The sequence below is a fragment of the Gopherus flavomarginatus genome, chromosome 10, assembly GCF_025201925.1.
Source record: "Gopherus flavomarginatus isolate rGopFla2 chromosome 10, rGopFla2.mat.asm, whole genome shotgun sequence".
NCBI lineage: Eukaryota > Metazoa > Chordata > Testudines > Testudinidae > Gopherus > Gopherus flavomarginatus.
In genome coordinates, this window is record NC_066626.1 from 19062776 (window position 1) to 19083386 (window position 20611).

The following is a 20611-nucleotide window of genomic DNA, read 5'->3' on the forward strand; positions in this document are numbered from 1 at the left end:
TAGTTGTACACCTATTTGCCTGACATGCATGGGCAACCATGATATCTGTGCACAGGAATAGCCACTTGCATGAGTAGTAACCAAATTTGTGCACACAACCCTGACTGAAGGAATTGAAAAACAAGCCTACGGCAACGCAGCTGTGGGGGCGTTTGGGTTTGTTTTTTTTGAACGAAACAAAACATTCTGATGGTTTTGAAATATTTCTTTCACCAAGGCAGTGTAAGAATTTAAGATGTAATAAAGTTGGTGCCTGATCCAAAGACCATTCAAGTTGATGGAAAGTTTCCTATTGACTTCAGCAGTCCTTGAAACAGGTTCAGAATGGTCAATAGCTTTTGGGAGTCTGCCATAGATTTGAAGAGTCTGAGTGAATACAAGTCATTGGTACTTGCGTGCTAGGCAACAAGGTGTGGGGCAAACGTGGGGCAAAATCAGTGGTGCTCGTGCCCTATGTGGCTAGTTGGGAGGCAAAGGCCTGGCTAGCTGGGGCAAAGGAATGGGTGCTTGTGGGCAGTACAGCTTGATATGGGGAATAGGGCTGGCTGGCCAGGTGTGGGTTAAAGGGCGGGAAGATTTAGGCAGCAGTAATTTCATTGCAGTGCTGATTGATCTCTCTTCCCTCTGCAGGTGAGAAGCCTTACAAGTGCTCGTGGGAAGGGTGCGAGTGGCGTTTTGCACGAAGCGATGAGCTCACAAGGCATTACAGGAAACACACAGGGGCAAAACCCTTTAAATGCAACCATTGTGACAGGTAATGCAGCCTTCTAAATCTAGTGTGCAAGCAAATGTACAGCTGGTGAAAGACAGCACACTACCAGCCCCCAGGGACCAAAATCTCTGGTTTTTCACATAGCATACGCAGCAACAGTGCATGTTTGCTTACAGCGCATCGCCAATGTATTTTTTTGCCCTGAAACCCCTCTCTTCCTCAGTGGCCAGCCGGAGTGTCAGGAGTGGGGGGGGGGGTTGTGAAGAGGAAGTTTGTCCGCTAGCAACTGGGCTGAGACCAGCAACTCATTTCTGTACCTTTTTTTCTTATGGATACCTAAGCAGAAGCATGGAGTCAAGGCCAGATTGTGGTCCCAGCGAAGTCAGTGGGAGTTTTGCCATTGACTCTGACTGGAGCAGGATTTGGCCCAATGCACAGCTTTATTTAGCAAAATCTCACTTTAACGTGCATAAACTCTACCCAACCTGCTAGCCGCAGCAACATCTTGGCTTTTCCTCTCCATGATCCCATGTGACTTGGGCAACAACAAAAGACTGAATTCACAGCTGCCCTTCCTCGCTTACAAAATTGTGATCAGGCTCCACCTCTTGGCTTCCTGGTCCCTATAAAGGAAGTCACCTGAGGACTGTCGAACCTCACAAACCAGTGGTCAAGCAAGTCAACACAGCCTAAGATGGGGAGTAAGTGGTGAGATCTCCACAGGTTCTCAGGTGAATGGCGAAGGAACCCAAGATATAGAACCAAACCGAGGGGACTGACAGCATTTTCCCTTTTCTGCATGTTAAATCTATCATTGATCTTCTGGTTCAGTTAACTGAGCACACAGCCTTATGTTTGCCTCTCTTCCTAGAGGCAGTTGGAGGGACAGTTCCTGGGGAAACAAAGGGCAACATTTTCAAAAATGCCTACGTGATTTAGGCACATCTGAAAATTTTACCACAAGGATTTTGGGTGAAATCAAAGAGGCCATGACTGTTCACGCTGACTGAGAATCTAGTCCTCTTGTCTTTAAATCACACACTTGACAAAATATTAAATCTACAGTACCACATAAAATGGAGGTTGTCATCTGTCTTTTTAAGCTCCTAGATCTAGGGATAGGTACCCAAAGCCAGCTTTTCCAAAGAACTCCTCATCCAACAGCTCTCACTGGGGCAGCTAAAAATGAGGTGACTGGGTTTGCCTCGAGAGCTGTCTGCTCAGCATCTGTCATCCAGAACAATGGAAGCTGCTGGCTGCAGATTCCTCTTGAAAATCTGGCCTCTTCATTCAGGTGCCTGAATGGAAGCAGAGCTCTTTTGAGAATCTGGTCCCAGTTGCAGTTGCCGAGCATTTTTGAAAATCTGGCTCTTTAAAATAAATATATAATTGGTGTGGAGCAAGAGAGACACTACACAAGGAATCATATCTGACAGTACTGATGTTATCAGACAATAACACCCCCCTCCCAAACTGGAGGATGGCAATGCCCACGGTGAAGGCTGGATCCAGTGTAGGCATAATCAAATCATGTACTTGCATCTGAACGTGTTATCCGGCTAATCCTATTTATATATATTTTTAAGAGGCTTAAGAAAATTACCCATCTTTTTAATGCAGCACTAAGGTTCTCCGTTATGATAAGAAAATGGTTTGTAATACAATATAGAGTTTATAAAGCCTGTGGGCACGCCAGACTGGCCAAGAGCGTGCACAGAAAAATGATACATAGAACATAAACAGGGACACATCCTTTGATGGGAAGGAAATTTGATCATTTGCACATCCTGTCTTTCCAAGATCCTCCTCCTCCTCGCTCCCCTGCCCCCAACCAAGGGCTTCCTCTGTCTTTTACCCCTGGATTATCTCTTGTTTGCTCATAATGATAAAGGATAAACCAAGCACAAACCCTCTGGATTCTTGCCTTTTTATAAGCATCTCTGTGAAGTAGAAGAACATTGGTGTTCTTCATTTTTATTGTAAGAGGCTGCTTTCTGCTGAGCTTTGCTCTTTAAGAACTGACCAAGCCCCCCCCCCCCCCAGTCCCTTAACCCCCAAATAAACAAACCACCCTTTTTGGTTCCTGTTGCAAAAAGACAACAGTTGTGATCATTCAGATCCAAGGAGATCTCACCACCTACTATTAACACCACAATCTCCTTTAGTCATTTGTCACATGTTGAGCTGGAAGAATACCACCCCTCTCTTTTTATCTAAGTGTTTTTTCTATAGCAACCCCCATCACAGTGTCTATTTGCAGTTTTATTCTATGAATTTGTTCCCTTAAAAATGTCAATTTTTCCTCCTTTGACCAGAACTATGGCTAGGTAAAAAGTATTCACCAGTTTAAACTGATCATACGTGGTGTAATCTGTCCACCAGTTTCCCACCACCCTTTCACTGGGTCTAGTTTGGGAAGCTCAGGGACTCGCTGTGTTCAAAGTGGTTTACTTCGCTGCTTTGGACTTCACGCTTTCTTTCCTTTCTCTTCCTCTTTCCAAGTGTGCTAACCTCCCGCTACTCCAGGCCTGGATTCAGGCATGCCCTTAAGCACATACTTCAGTCCAGCTGTATTCAAGAAAACATTTAAGCACATGCTTCAAGTTAAACAGGTGCTTTCCTGAATTAAGGTCCCAGATAGAATCCTATTTCTCCATCTCTAAACTGCTGCCTCTTAGATTTCTTTTTAAGTTCTTCCTTTTCACCATCCACTAATGATAGAAGGGTCCTTTCCTACAGTAAACATCCTGGTTTTCTGAGCTTTAAGTAGCCTTAGGTACATCTTTCAGGAGTCTTGACGTAGTGTAAACCAACTGCACACCACTCTTCAGAGGTGAAGGCGAGTATTTTGGCCATCAGAGCATGAAAATGGTGATTGAACTACCAGTAGGGGGAGTGTTTATGTACGTGATCCATCAATTAGTCCATTGAAAACCCCTCTTTCAGGGCTGTGGGTTTACACCACTAGCCTTTTGGATTGTATTCATGCTATCAGCCTAGAGGACAATTTTAAAAACAACACATATAGGTCGATTCAGGTGTTATAACTTTTAGTGACAAAAGGAAGTGGGGGTGGGGAGACAGGAAGTTAGACGTCTGTCACTTTGTTTTCTCCCTCCCCAAGTGCACACGCACACACACTTTCTCTCTTTTTCAAACAATGTTGGTGGCGTCTTTTTAAAGCACCGAAATTTCAGGCACACACAGTCTTTGGCGTAAACGAGGGTGCTGAGGGTTTTGTAGCAGACCTTTGGCCTTGGGTGTAAACACAATCCCCTTTCATGACAAAGAGAGTTAACAGCTGAAGTTTCTTCTGGAAAAACAGGATCCTTTAAAATGAAGTGTTCAGTTTTGCCCCCATGGCTTACAGGACACAGATCGTATTGTAAATGTTGGTTGGCAAACTACCACAGATGTGAGGAGCAGCATATGTACAACGAGTGGTGTGTGCTTTGGAGGCGGCAGGGGAGAAAGCAGAGGGAGCTGAAATAGCCCAGAAGGAAATGAAAGAGTCCCCAGGGTGGCTGAGGCACCATGACCATGTTGGTTATTGGAGTTGCCGAAGAATTAGTTGAGAAGCTTTTCAGAACCATGGGTGACTTTACATACCCTATGTCAGGACACCCGGGTGAGCCATGGCCACAGCTGTCACACGTGTTCAACTGAGGGAAACGTGATGTAAAACTCTTCAACTTTATTCTAATATGTATATGGGTATCCTCTTTGACTGCAAGCGAAGACCCATGTGCTCCCCTCCACACAGCTGGAGGGGTAGGTAGATTGCTAAGAGGACCAAATCCCACTGGGCAGGATCTGGGAAGAGGAAAAAGATGGCTGAACATTATATTCTCTTCCCATCCCAGCTGCCTCCTCTTGTTGCTCTGCAGATGCGGAGATGAAACCCAGCAGCATGTTTGGGAGTAGGCAGTTTATGTCCATGCAAGCCCATCAGGAATTATGATATTTTTATGCACTGCAAGCAGTCCCTGCTAGGAACAATGCAGGGACACATGCAGCCTTTCTGAATCCTGGAGGGGGTATGTGCTGGGCGTGGGTACAACATGCAGCAAATAGAGATGGCAAAGTTGTGGAGACAGAGACTTGTCCTGTGGAAGACCAGAGATCCACAGGATTTTCCTTCATGGATCCCTATCTCAAAACCTATTGAGGACAACTGCCCATTCTGGGCCAACTCTACAGCCAGCACCAGTTCCAAGAAGGGAAAACGTGGCTGGACCTCAGCAACTTAATAGCTGCAGATGTGTCCTGGGCTTTTTGACGGTAGGATTTAGCTGTAAAATTTTGTGGAGACTTGCCTAAGAATGGCCATACTGGGTCAGACCAAAGGTCCATCTAGCCCAGTATCCTGTCTTCCAACAGTGGCCAATGCCAGGTACCCCAGAAGGGATTACCTGTTCTGTTCATTATCAAGTGATCCATCCCGTTGCCCATTCCCAGATTCTGGCAAACAGAGGCCATCCCTGCCCATCCTGGCTAATAGCCATTGATGGACCCATCATCCATGAATTTATCTAATTCTTTTTTGACTTTCCCCCCCCCAGTTGAAACTGTTGCCCTCCTCTAGGAGCCTCCCCAGTAGATGAAGTTAACTGAGTTACTAGCCAGGGAGAGAGCCCACAGGATTAGTTATGTATCATTTTATTAGGTGTAAAAATATATTGGAGCAGAACATACTGTTATTGATACAAAACAAAGTTTTGGTTCTGTTATTAACATTAACAAATCTTGCCACATCAGTGACTCAGCAAAACTTTTAATCAGTATTGCTTCTGGTTATTAGCAGGCATCTGAGAGAAGCAATGGTCAGGTGGTGGTCTTGGGCTGGTCATAGTCTAAAATGCCAGCTGGTGCCTGTCTTACTGGCACCCAGGCTTGTTTTGGCAGCTGTAATATCCATAGCATGCTGTTTTCTCCATTATCCTGATAAGAGGGATAGCCGTCCAGGGGTATATTTGGTACCCTGCAGCTGGACAATACTAGCTGTGGTGAGCCTTGTGTATTAGAAGCCCACTGTCCATTGTAAGGCTTTCCTCTCTCTGTCTCTCTCTCTCCAGATTTAATGCACATACTTCACTCTGGAACTTAAAAGAAGGCAAGATTCCAAGTCCATACCATTCTAAAATTGTTTTTTTTAGTTTTTTCCTATTCTATTTTGTAAAGAAGCATGGACCAGATCCTCAGCTGGTATGAATCAACATAGCATTGATTACGCTGGAGCTATGCCGATCCATTGAGGATCTGGCCAAGGTGGTCTTCTTGCAGATTTTCTGCTCTTACAAACAGTTATCATATTTGCTCACCCCTGCATACAAGTAGTAGTAGGAACACAGAGAATCAGAAAATAATGGCAAAAGGACAGACTAAGTGCACTACCAAGTCTTTCCCCTCTGATTTTCATGATTCTTTTTTTCCTTATGCTGAAGGCACCCATGGGACCTGTTTATCTGGATGTTTTTCTTTCAACTTTAAAAAAAAAAATGACTGACTGACTTAATTTCCTTACCTGCTTCTTACTGAGAAATGCAGATCTGGCCTCTTATTTTGATGCCTAAGTGGGTGCTGAGGTCTTTTGAAGAAATGACCACACCTAAGGGTGCTGAGCACTGGAAAATATGCAAAATTATTTAATTTTATTACTACAGCTACTTGCTTAATGAGTTAGCTTGCCCATTCCCCAGTTTCTAACAGTATGAATCTGATGGGGTTGGAGTGAAGGGAGAATAATCTACTAACGAAGAGCCAGCATAGCTACTTATCTTGAATGGTGGAGGGGAAGTCACCTTGACTTTGTGACCACATGTGGCATGTTCCAGGGAACTGCTGTAAACCTGGATGAACATTGTTCTTGTGCATGATGGTGGAGGAGCAGAAAGGCCTGTTTTGTAAAATCCTTGTTTTGTTTGTTTCGCAGGTGTTTTTCCAGGTCTGACCATCTTGCCCTCCACATGAAGAGACACATCTAAGTACCTAAAATCAGTCAGCATGGCATAGATGTCAGCTGAGCTAAAAGACATGGCATGAAGGGTGGAACTCAGTTATAACCCACTGCCTTGCAGAAGAAGAGAACTTGATCACATGTAAACCTCTGTACACAGACCACACACTCACACTGTCATGCACCCAACTATACTTAAATACATACATCTGTTCTTTATGCCTTGCCCCAGCTGGATGGAAGAAGGTGCAGGAGAGGAGATGGGGTAGAGGTGAAGTCAGTAAGATAGAACAATTGCTTACAGTACTTCATCACCCTCGGATTTGTTTCCAGCTATTGCCAGTAGAAATCAAAGTAAATGGAAGAGGCTTCTCTGCAGGTGGACAGCAAGAAGGAGGGGCTTATTTAACTCGCTTCTCAATGCAACTCCATAGGAGAATATGTCGTCTTGAAGTTGCATATTTGTAGCACTAACTTTTCTTTTTAAATAGATGGGGGTGGGGAAAAATAATGACCTAGAAAACCAAATCCCAGTTTGGTAGCCAAAATTAACCTCTTGGTTCCTTTGTTCTTTGTCTGAGAATTCCTAATGCTCGACATGTCAAACTTCTCACAGACACTTTGATCTGTCTTGGTTTTGGTTCTTCCTAGAACTGAGCTATTAAGATCCTTTTACGTCAATACCAATGGCCTTAATGGCAGTTGACTGTGGAGTGACACCTGTGACATAAACATCATCTGTTTGGCCTGAGTTTATGTAGACTTCACGGAGGACAATATTTTTGTTTGGGTATTTTTGTGTTAACTTTTTTTGGCTATTGCATGCCCTATGCACTGGTAGGGATTATGGAAGCTGCTGGCATGACTGGAGTCCCTGAAACACCACATTATATCTCCATAGGCATCACCTTATTGCCATAGCTAGGACTTCTTGTTTTGTCTGATGAAAACTTGAAAAGCTCACGTGGAAGCTTAGACATTTTATCTTTTCTCCATGAACAAGTGATCTTCAGAACTCCTTTTCTTCACCTGCTTATCTGTCTTGGACTGGCCAATCAGACATGACTACAGATTTCCTTCAGCACCATGTGAGCATGTTGGCTACAATCCACAGTGATTGACAAATTGTGTTGCGTGTTCTTGTTATTCTATTGACCAGTTAAAAACATTGACTTTTATTTGTTGAAAGAGCACCTGCAAACATTTATTTTCTAAGCCTAACTTGGTTAAGCATCTTAAAAAAAAAAAAAAGCCAAAAATACTACTCCAGTCCCAGAATGGGAAGGTGAGACTGCTTCCAAATAAAGTGGCTTCATTCAGCATTAATCTTTTAAAGTAAAGATCACAGTCCTCCTTTGCCATTCATGAAGGTGATGGTATAGCCCACTGATAAAAAAAAATTGTAAGAATATTTAAAGGGTGAATGAAGGGTTGGCTTTTATGCACAGCACTAAGGATTTTCCAAGTGATCGGTCTAAAGTATTGGTAGCATGGGTCCTATTCAACCTTCAGTCTGTACCATCCAGGATCAATGGAAGCCTCATGCTCACCCTTGAATCCTGTAGATAATTTGACCATCTTAGCTCTAAGTGGACTAAATTTCTTGTTTAAAAAAAAAAGTAATATATATATATAAATACAACTTGCATTTATAGCAAGTTGGCACTGGCCCTAACTCCAAAGACTGCCTTTAGGACCATATAAAATGGCCTATGCAAGCAGGTGGGGTGGTCATTAGGACAGGTTGTATATTTTGTATATTCTGGGACCCTCCCTACAAGACATGTCTAGAAATGAAACAAAATGGCATGTGGTCCACAAATGGTTGCTGCTCTTTATACTGTACTAGCCAACTGCCCTCCTTTGACTGTTTTGACTCATTGACTGTTAAATATTTCCCTTTTGGGATGCAAAACTGAACTCTTAAAAAATCCATAGCTGTAAAATGCAAGAGCAGTCACTGGAATCATTGGTACTTGCGTTCTCAGCGTTTGCGCAACCTTTGTCCCAGTCAGAGATTGAATCTACCTGAAAGATGTTTATTTTGCTCACAGTTTTTACAAACACTGACTGACAGTTGGACACTTTGGTGGGGAATATGATATCTGGCCCCTATGGCATGAGATATGGACCAAAATCTAACCATCTTTTTGGGGGCCAATGATGTAACAGTGAAAAAAATAAGAGAAAATTGAGTTTTAGTCCAAAGATTTAAAAAAAACTAACTATACTATTAAAAAAATTACTGGAGCACTGCTTGCTGACAATCTCGTCGTTCTCTACTTATGTATTTGCATACATCTTATGGCCATTCCATCCAGGAGTTCAGTTGGGTTCTGAGGGCCCTACCACCCAACTTGTGTTTGAATATGTGGAGCATCTTACCAGGATGTCTCATGGGAGTTTGAGGATACTTGAACCTCGGTTACATGAAAACTATAGAGCATCCATTCAGTGCATTGGATAAAAATATAGTAAACTCTAGAAGAAATTCATTCCCATAGCATCCTACAGTACATGTGCACATACCCGCCACTACATTAGTCATTGGCTATGAATCTGTATAAATGTTCTCTTCACAAGTCTAGGTACTCCTGCCTCTAGAAATGTTACTAATAGTCCAGAAGACTTAATTTTAAAGGCAATTTAAGTACAAGGCTCTATTTTAAAAATGAAAAAAAGAAAAGAAAATATTTGCTTCTTCTTGTCACTTGAGGTCTTGTTGACATCTCGTTTAAAATATAGTAGAACAAGGGCCCTTTAGATAAATATCAAAAATTTCTGAAATATTTGGAAACTCTTTAGTTTCTACAGATAGGCCTGAATCAAAATCCTGGATCAAAACACCCCAAAACCATAGGAAATAGGTTCAGAATCCAAACCAAGACCTGGATTTCTCAGTTGGGCCCTGTCAGTAATGGTCCTCTAACTTTGAAAGAGAAATGTTGGGTTTCAGGACCATCACTGATATATTTCAGAGACATCTGTAATCTGCGTATATTGTGTCTCAGCTCAGTGCACTCTGTCAGTCATTTTATAGCAGAAAAAGCTTGTTCTAGTATCATAGAGGACAGTGGGTAAAGCAAACAGTTTGTTCATAGTTAAGATTTTTCAAAAGCGACCAAGGATTTTGGGTGCCCAACTTGAGACAACTTAAATGGGTCTGATTTCCATGCGTTGGTGCTCAGCACTCGGTAGAAAAACCAGGGCCCTTTTAAGTCGAGAGCTCAAAACCTGAGGCACCCAAGATCACTAGCCACTTCTGAAGGTCTTAGTCCATGTTTTTCTGCTACAGCTGCATTCACTTCATCCACATTGTAAAGAATCACTAGTAACAATCAACCTGGGATACATGAAAAATGGGAAAGGGCTAATCCTCTCTATAAGGCTGCTTTGGGAACGAAGTTATCTAGCAGCTTTACAAAAGAGCCTTAAAGGGAGGGCTTTACCCGGTTTCCCTTCAGATTGAATTCATGCCCATTTGCAGAACAGAAGCCATATAAAATGACCAGACATGGCTTCCAAGATCACTAGGGAAATTGTGTGGTGAGAACAAATTGAGACACAAGTCCCACAAAAAAAATTGATGCCTACAAACTGGTGGGAAAAGAGCACAGAGGAGGAATACGAGTTTCTCTGAATAGTGATGTAGCATTAGTCTGGAGAAGAGCACTTCATCTATTAGGACACTGGGGTGCCTGAGTTATTCTGGATTTACACTGGTGTAACCGAGCAGAATGTACACCCTTAATGGAGTTCTGCTTCAAAAAGTGAGTTAAAGTTTCATTATGAGGCTTTATTTTTTTCTTTCAATTATTCCATATCAGATTTTCTTGGTGTAAGTGTAAAAGCCGGTTGTCTCATAACTCAGCTTGGGATCTGACATGCAAGTTGGGTTTCCTTCTTTCTTTGGGGTCACCTTTTTGATGTGTATCCTCAGCACTCCTGTTGTGTCTCACTGTTCCCATATCAACCATGGAGGGCCATAATGCCATGTTCTTAGTCACTTTTCAAAGTAACAAAAACAACCCCCCAAAAAGTGTTGATATAATATACAAAATGCCAGACAATTCCAGCAATTCAAGTGAGAGCCTAGCGAATACTTCAATCCTTTACTCCAGTGACCAGCATTCTATCTGCTGAACTACAGAATTACATCCTCAATGGTTAGAAAACAAAAGGTGGATATAATTTGCTATTAAATTCCATGAATGAAATCCTAATCCCCGTGTCAAGACTCTCATTGACTTCACTGGTGCCCAGAATTTCATTTTGTGGCATTGATTCTTCGCTCTATTAGACTGGTGTAGCAGAACATAGAATCAGGCCTAGAGATGTTCTACAGACCTCTATTAGTTTCCTAATAGAAAAGTCCTATAGAATTTAATAAGGAGGAGAGAAGTCTTGGGGAAAAAAAAAGTTATGGAAGTCCCAGTATGACTCTGTCAGCAGACACTACTGTACCATGCAGCCTATCCCTATGTCTTGGGTTCTTGCCCGACACATTGGAGTTAAATTACTTTAGATCTAACGTAATTTACATCACTGTGTATATGCACATTAGAATACTATCTTTCTTCTCATTGGCAGCAGGGTTCACTGGAATCTGATTTTTTTATTTTTTATTTTTTTTTAAAAAGGCAAGCACCATTTTACTTAATACCCTGAAACCATTGACCAAATATGGGAGAAGAGGGTGAATTGGAATGTAAAAGTGGGACCCACTCGTTGCTTTCGTGTTTAATTTAAACTAAAAGCAACAACTAACCTTTGATGTCCTGCTTAAAACCAAGACAATGGATGAATATGGTGGCTAGTGTGACTGAATGCACCTTCTCTGTGACTTGATCACTATTTGCGAACTCAGAAGCTCGCTTGCTCTCTCATTATTCCCCAGTTTTGGGCATTTTTGTTTCTTTAGCAGTTTCCAGTACAAAGATTGCCCCCCTATTTAAGCTGTTGGGATCTTTGCTTCTCTATGTACCGAAGAGATCATAACTGATGCTTGCAATATAAGAAACAAATCAAGCTTGTTTAATTATTTACTTTTTCCCCCTCCACCTTTACATGTGTCAACGTATAAAAAAAAAAAAGGGGAAAAGTTTGTAAATAATTTCACTTTCACAAGGCCATCCGCCAGCAGCTCCAGGGTTTTTAAATCACGCTTTTATTCATGCGTCAACACATCTTGGCATCCCCATGCAGTATGATTTTGTATGTTTAAGCTTTCATATTTGTGGGCAAAACCTCTAACCCAACATTCCCTTAAAATACATTTTGTTGGTTTCTGGTAGATCATATATTTTACAAAAAATGTGAAAATAACTCTATTCAGCATTGGCTTGAAAAACAAAAACATGAAAATTCTCTTCTTCATAAGATTTTACACCCATTGATTGAAGAGTCTTGCCTTCTCTTACTAGCATTATTTCTAGTCCCTTGGAATGATGATTGCACAATGAAGCTAATGTGGTTAATCTTCCAAGTGTTGCATTAATAATAACCTGGACAAATTCTGCAATCTTACTCAGCCACAACATCTCAGTGGCTTCCGTGGCAAGTTTTGCCCATAAAAGAACTGCAGTAGTTGGCCCACACACACTAAGGTCTCTTTTATGTAGTGAAACTTTTCTCCCTTTTTTGAGAAAGAGGTCAGTTATATTAAAAAATGTCGTGACCGGCTGCCTTCTGTACCACCTCAAAAGTGGATTAACCTAACTGAAAACATTCAGAAGCAGGTGTTTTCAAACAGGATTTTGGGTTTTTCCCCCCTTAAAGCTTATCAATAGCATTTTTATGTAAAAATTAAAGTTGGACTCTTCATAATTTTCAAAATGAAAACATTTCCTTTTAAGTGTTTTGATTTCAACTTCTGTATACTGCCAGAAAACAGGTCCTACCCCCTCTCTCTGGGTGTGTACATACAGCACGTACTTACATGGAAGGAGAAATTGAGCTACTGACATTTTCAGTGTGGTAGCCAACTGTGCCTATTGCCTTTGGTTTGGGGAAGGTGCTTACTGTTGCCAGTGCATTTTAGAAATAGTTTGGGCGTACATAGGAAGTTTTCAACTATATTTGTTGCTGTGTATTGTGAGCTAATCGGCTGCAAACTAGGGGGCGGGGGAAAGAAGGGCTCAGACTATACCCTGAGAGTGAAACAGAATGGAGAGAGAGGACATTTTTAGCCTTTATCTTTGGACTGTAGAGCAAAATAAAAACCAACACAGCCCCAGAAAGGCCTGTTGGCTGGGGGGCTGATCCTTAGCTTATATTTTAACCCCTCTCTCCTGTAGTTTAGAACGCGAGCCCTACAGGCTCTGAGAGTAGCTTGAAATACTGGTTTAAACACTACTTTGTTACCGGAGCCTTGTCTCTACCAGACAAGTTGCACCAGTTTTATTAAATCAGGCTAGTTAAACTAATAAAAAAAAGCCGCTACATAGGTGCACTTAACCTTTGCTCAAGTCTGTTTAGTTTGAATTGGTAACTTTTAATTAATCTTAACTGATGTAAGAAACAGCTAAGCTATTTTAGGTGCCTTTATAATGGAGGCTGGCTCTGGTTTAACTAGATTGATTTTTAAAAATCAATCCAGAGGAACTGCTGTAACTTTTCTCACATAAAACAAGGCCTGAGTATTTCTGCTCATTTAAACAGGAAGTAAACAATAATAAGGCCAAGATATTTTTCTTTTATAGCAAAGTTTACTTTCTGCCCCCACTCCCCCATTTAAGCTCTTTCTTGCTCCCTACCATATCAGTCTTTCCTTTAACAAAAACAAACAAAAGTCTGCTCCCCATTTGAAGCAAAAACAACCCCCCCACACACACACACGCACACCATAGCTTGAAGGATGTTCATTTTGCACTATAATTTTTCTTTTGCCAGATGTGTCTAACAAGTGCATTCGGAGATGCCCTCAGTCACATTCTCTCAGGCCTACTCCGGTATTTCTAATATATCACAGAAGTACCCAATCTTGTAGCCCTCAGTTCTGCCTTTTTTTTGACATTTTATTTTTTTTAAGCTTTTTATAAATATATATATATAAATATAAATATATTAATTTGTCAGTTTTTTTGCTGTACAAAAAGTCTTAAGATTTAAAAAATATTATTTGTATTATACGATGGTGGTATGTTAATGTTACAAAATTATTAATGAAGAAAAAATTTATTTTTGTTACTGGTCTGTTTCATAATTCTTTTTTAAATTGGTATATTGTAAGATATCTATGCAAAAATGTTATGTGATGCATTTTTATTTAAGAATGTAATATGTGTAATAAACAGTAGAATGTGTTTGGCCTGAAAATGGTCAGTGTGTCCTGAATGTTATTTCCTTATCGGAACTTCTCTGAATGAAACCTCTTTAGATAATAAGGCCTTAACGCTGCAAACACGTACATAGAATCATAGAACCATAGGGGTAGAAGGGACTGCAAGGGTCATCTAGTCTAACCACTTGCCAAGATGCATGATTTGTTGTGTCTAAATCAGGGATCGGCAACCTTTGGCACACGACCCGCCAGGGAAAGCCGCTGGCGGGCCGGGCCGGTTTGTTTACCTGCCGCGTCCGCAGGTTTGGCTGATTGCAGCTCCCACTGGCCGCAGTTCGCCGTCCCAGGTCAACAGGGGCTGTGGGAAGCAGCGTGGGCAGAGGGATATGCTGGCCACCCTTCCCGCAGCCCCCATTGGCCTGGGACAGCAAACTGCGGCCAGTGAGAGCTGCGATCAGCCGAACCTGTGGACGTGGCAGGTAAACAAACTGGCCCAGCCCGTCAGCAGCTTTCCCTGGCGGGCTGCAGGACAAAGGTTGCCAACCCCGATCTAAAATTATCCAAGACAGATGGCTGTCCAGGCTCTTTTTGAAAACCTCCCCAAAGGAGATTCCACGACTTCCCTAGGCAATCTGTTCCATTGTCCTACTGTTCTCACAGTTGGGAAGTTTTTTGTGAGATTTAATCTAAATCTGCCATGCTGTAGTTTGAACCCATTGCCTCTTGTCCTGCCCTCTGGGGCAAGAGAGAACAATTTTTCTCCATTTTTTTTTAATGGCAGCCTTAAAGTATATGAATGGGACCATTGAGATCAGGAACTATATTATCTACTTCGTTTTTACCTTAGACTAGCTGAGTGTCATTTACATACATGCCCTCTACATGCCTGGTTTGGGAGACTGACTCTAAAGATATTCCCTTGATTAAAAATGTTGCTGATCCTCAGCTGGTATAAATCAGCATCACTCTGCTGGAGCTACGCCAGTTAACAACAGCTGAGGATCTGGCCCATGGCATTTTTATAATAGCATACAGCACTTGCATAGCTCTTTACATCTATAGCGGTCCAAACACTTTATATAGGTAAGTAAATATTATGATAACCTTTTACAAGGAGATTCAGTGACTTGCTAAAGGTTGAACAACTCAGTGGCAGAGGTGAGGACAGCATTGAGGTCTCTCGACTTCCAGGCCTATGCTCCTGTCTATGGAGCACTTTCCATCTCAAGGTACTACAGAGCAAAATGTCCATCTTCGCTCTCACTTAGTCTCCTTCTTTTTGTGGCTGCAATTTTGCAGACACAGGTTAGTTCACTTGGATGTCCCAGCCCCTGACTGTACCAACAAATTAAGTACTTGGATGGCCAACAATAATTGTGGACAACACAAATAATGACTGGCATAAAATAAAGAGGCTAACTTCTTAAAATCTGGCTTGAAACCCTTTACGTTTATGCTAGTGAAAATGTATATTCAACCCCATCTGCTTCATTAGGAATTGCAAGCACTCATCCGATGTGCTGGTTGGGCCCCTATGTTGCAATCTGGTTTTCCTCCCTGGGACAGCATAGCTCATTACCCCAGAGACTTACTAATAGCATTATTAATGTTAGACACTTGGGACCTGATCATCCAGTCAGTTGCGTGTGAACAACTCCCAGTGACTTCTATGAGATCCCCACTGGGCTTCGATGCTGGTAGTACATCCATGGCTTGGTTTTGATCTCAGTGATATTGGTCAAAACTGATGTAAGTCTACTACAGTCATATCTGAGGGAAGACTAAAGAGGGTACCCACGGTATTTCCAGTACCCGTGAGTGGTAACTAGTGAATGAGCACTGTATTATAAGCATACATTTTTAATAAGGGTTTCTGGTGAAACATAAAAGTGGTGGGAGCTTTGAGTTTTCGATAAGAGAAAGCTGTCATTTTCAAGTTACACATAGACTTATGGGGCTTGTAAAAAGAGGCATTTGGGGGTGGGAACATCATAAGCACTCAGCACTGATTTAACTCTTTTTCCCATTTAGGTCAATGTTGAAACTCAAAACTACTTTCATGGAAGAAGAGCTCGGCCAATACTGAGCACTTCTGAAAATCCTGCCATAGGTTAGGAGACAAAGATTCCAGCTGGGTGGATAATCAGCAGGGCTTACTTTGTAATGAAAGAAGTGCCAGGGTTCAAGCAATTTTTTTCCATTCATAACTGATGCAGCAAGCCAAAAGATGCTGGGGCTATGAATTGCCAAGCCCAGAGGTGCCAGGGCTCAGCCCAACCACAAATTAAGGACTGGTAATCAATATGATGGCACAAGTCAATGCTTCATATTTAATGGTGACCACTACATGTCCTATCTGAGAGTATATTATTTGTTACACTTGTGCCAAAAAGAATGCAACACTTATTTAAGTGTTGAGGTTGCATTTCTGTCTCTGCTGATCAAATAGTAATCATAGACTATCAGGGTTGGAAGGGACCTCAGGAGGTCATCTAGTCCAAACCTGATGTTGCTTTAAAAAAAGCCATCGTATTTTAAATGAAATATTTTCTTACAGTATGTGTGAAATAATCTTAGTAGTTTGACATCATGCCACAAAAATACAAGGCTGAAACATTTGTCCATTTATTATAGGTGGAAATACTTGTATTATGTGGCTATAATTATAGCAGTGTACATAATTATTTCAACTGTCTACAATATATGGAATTATAACCATATAACAAGCATTTTATAGCATCTTTCATACAAACCTTATGCCCAAATCCTTAACCTCTCTCCCCCGCTGAGTGCTGTGGAAGTTTTGGGTTAAGTAAGGGTAGCCATCATCACTAAAACCTTTGGTGCAATTTGACTGACTTCTGCCTGCTTAGCCTGTGATAAAGGACTGAGCCAAACCTTTGACTAGTGTATCAGATGCAGAACTCTCACTTACAGGTAAACATTTTAATAATTTTATTCTCTAGGAACTTTCAGAAAATCCTCTCCTTTACCTTATCATATTTCATTTCCTCTTAGGAGCCGCTGCGTACTTAGTCTACAAGAATAGCAGTCACACATTCCCTGGGCTTAAAGCCAGGAAAGCTGATCATATAAAGAAACATCTTCCCACTCAAACTGCTCAACTAACAGAAAGAGAACAAGCTCCTTCAACAGCTTCCACTGCCAGTGCTCTTCCTGCCGTGGGGCAAGTTCCAGTACTGCATTCGCTCCATTTAAAAGAAATCTGCATCCACTGATGCTAGGGGCAGTTCCCCCTTGTTTCCCACCCAGATTAGAAGTGATACCCTCCCTCCAAATACTCCTCCAAGGCACATCAGCTGGAACAGGGTGTGGTGAGAGCAGAACTGGCAAGGCTGTTCCTTCAGGCTAAAAGAATCCAATCTCCTGAATGAACCCAGCCTCTTCCTAGCCGTGACTCCAAGAGTAGAAGGCTATCTGGTGGACACTACAAAGTGTCACAGAAGGCTGCCAGCTTGCATTTGTTTTCTAGTCGGAAATTTGTCTAGACCTGGTTGAAACAAAATGTGGGGATGGTTTTGCAAAAGAAAACATGAAGAAACTATAAAAATGAGAGAGAGTCTGTTACTTTTTCCTTATTTTCTCTCACTTTTTTTCCAGTCGGAGGCCTTCCCACCAAAACTAAAGAAAACGTTTTAAAGTATTTTGAAATTTTTAAAAATTTTTTAGATTGTTGGCAAAAATGAAGATAAACCAAACAAACAAAAAACCCTTTTCAATGAAAATTTGACCAGCTCTCTCTCCCCCTCGTCTTTCCAAAGACCCTCCGCATCACTGAGTTAACTCAGTTCTCTCTCCAGCCACGTCTGCTGATCCAGCATTGGTGTATGTGTCTTCACCACAGTGTAGGGGGGCAACCAGAGTCGTCAAAGCTGTGAGTCACGGGGGCTTTCTAAGGCAAGGGGTTGCCGATTTGCTTCGTTTCCTGATAACGCTATTTTGCTTCAAACCATGGAGGAGGTTTCCTGTGTTCCTTGGCATCGAACTGAACGGATTCAAATTCTTTTCCTGCTTACACTGGTTGGCTAGTGTTCAAATTATAGAGGTACCAGCGCAGGTTGTAGTGGGTCTAATCATGTGGATTCACAGCTCCTCAGTGTTGGTTTTTTCTTCCCCCAAATGCACTCAGAAATTTGATGAAACTCACCAGAAGCTGCTACATTTCATCTGGAAACTACCCCAAACCATAAATCTCTACCTACCCTGTGGGGCGGGGAGGAGTTGCCTCAGACTCAGCCCATGATCCCAGAGCAGCACAGAGTGTTGACTTCAGGCTGAAAGCCCAAACCAGGCAGATTTCATCTGGTCTGGGGCGCATTATGAAGCTTCTGAACGTTACTAGTGTATCTCAGTATTCGTGATACATCCCCACCTTAGTATCCAGCAGTTCGGAGAGAAATAGTTAGGAAACATTAGGAAATTCTCCCCAATACAAGGACACTGATGGAAATCTGCTTAATGACAGGGCCTACATTTGGTGGCATGAGTCTCCTGTCACTCACCCTGGCGTAAATCAGGGGTAATCTCTTTAGGTCACTGGAGTTACAGTGGTGTAAAACTGGTCTAGGATGGAAAAGAATCAGATGTGGTGATTTTAGCCTAGTCCTCACTAGACTGAACAATAGTCCAGTGCAGAGTACGTACTCAAAGGGAAGTATGGTCCAGTGGTTAGAGTAGAAGCCTGAGAGTCAGGAGACCAAGGTTCAGTTTCCTACTCTCTCTCCTCTGCCCTCCTCACCCCCGACAGACCCTTCCCCTGGGAACTTAGAGGAAGGCACATAAGCCTCTCTGTGCCTCATTTTCCCTCCTGTAAAATGGGAATCATAGCATTGCCCTACCTCACAAGGTGTTGTGAGGACAAATTCACTAAAGACTGTGAGGCACTCGAACACTATAGTACTAGGGCCACATAAGTACTGGAGATGGAGGTGCTAAATGGAGCACTATTTCAAAACTGAGGTGTAAAAGTATTTTTGGATGCTCAGGAAGGATTTCTGAAAATAGGCGGCTTCCTACTCTCCAAAAAAACTCCACTTATCTTAGGAAGTAGAAAGTTGGGGCAGAGCTGGAAGTCAAAATCTTAGCAAAAAGAGCCTTGAGTAACAGAATCTCTCTGAAAGGCCAAATACAAATCTCTCTCCAATGCCTTCTCAGACCCTGCAACGATACAGTGAGCAGAGGACACAGGAAGAGATGTATGATAGCTGAGCTAATCTGGAAAGGGGAAGATAAAGCAGTCCTGGTAATCAGAGCAACAATGCATAGCACTGTGGGAAATGTTTGTGAACAGTGCTTATGTGTTCATGAACTCTCTAAGCACCATTGGAGAGGAGGAAGGGTTTCTTTTACCTCTGCATATAAATTCAAGGTAATAGTTCCTAGACAAATCCATTAACACACAAAGCCCAGATCATCTCAGTCATCACAGTAGCCCTGGGTGAACAGATTATAATGCTTTGCTTGTCTACATCTGTTCCAAACGTTTCTCAGCTTAATGTTTGCCATGTTGTTCTCAGGATATTAGAGAGAGACAAGGTGGGCTAGGTAATCTCTCTTATTGGACCAATTTCTATTGGTGGGAGGACCAGCCTTCAAGCTCCACAGAGCTCTGGATAGCTCGAAAGCATGTCACTTTCACCAGCAGAAGTTGGCCCAATAAGCTTTATTAACTCACGCACCTTATCTCTCGAATTCATCTCAATCTCAATTGGAAGTGTCTCATTCCTTGCTGCCATTGAGTGAATTTCAGGTTTCTAATATTGCCTGGAGAAAACACATTGGTACTTCTGCCTGACCTCTTCAATAGGCTGTTTCCTTCAAGTTTAAGAGGCTCTACGTACAGAGAGCACATGGGCCACCAAGAAACAATGGGCACGGTGACCTGGTCACAGTCTCCACAGCTCAGTGAAGAGAACGATGCGTTGGTGAGTCAATGTGAAGAGAGCCTAAGTGTGTGTCAGGTAAAGCAGAAAACTTAGCCGCTTTGACCTAAAAATAAAGAATGAAGGAGAGACAGATTTTCACTGTACGTGCACTGTATCAATGGGCCATTAATGAACAGTGAATTCTTGTAAGTGCCTGGGTAATTAGACATCACTAGAAGGAACTTCCCTAGGAGGACACAGCTACACTGTCCATCTATAAATTTATATGGCCCTCATCCTCATTATAGTATCTGATTACCTCATAGTCACTAATGGACATTATCCTCCCTACCTGAAACTGATGTTGTGAAGTATCTCATTTTATAAAGGGGGATGAAACCGAGGCACAGTGTAGATTAAGTGAACTGTTCAAGGTCGCACAGGAAACCCATGGCTGAGCTAGAAACTGAACCCTGGTATCAGTCCAGTTTTTTATCCACTGGACCAGCCTTGCTCCGCTGCGGTATTTGTGATACAGCTGTCAATCTTCTCTCCCCTCTTCTAGCTTGCCTGCATATATATACCTGCCCCTGGAAATTTCCACCACATGCATCTGACGAAGTGGGTATTCACCCACAAAAGCTCATGCTCCAAAACGTCTATTAGTCTATAAGGTGCCACAGAATTCTTTGCTGCTTTTACAGATCCAGACTAACACGGCTACCCCTCTGATACTCTCCCCTCCTCAGCATTCCCCCCTCTGTGCACACTGAAGT

General features: G+C 42.2%; 1 protein-coding gene across 2 annotated transcripts in view; it reads left to right on the plus strand.

The window, feature by feature from the left end:
- The window catches only part of KLF7 (KLF transcription factor 7), a 63963-nt gene extending 56431 nt beyond the window's left edge, over positions 1-7532 (plus strand). For both annotated transcript variants that reach the window (XM_050916202.1, XM_050916203.1), the window contains exons 3-4: positions 631-754; positions 6645-7532. In XM_050916202.1, coding sequence (XP_050772159.1) covers positions 631-754; positions 6645-6696 — 176 coding nt within the window. In that variant the 3' untranslated portion in view covers positions 6697-7532. The remainder of the gene's footprint in view (positions 1-630; positions 755-6644) is intronic.
- Positions 7533-20611: the final 13079 nt, after the last annotated feature.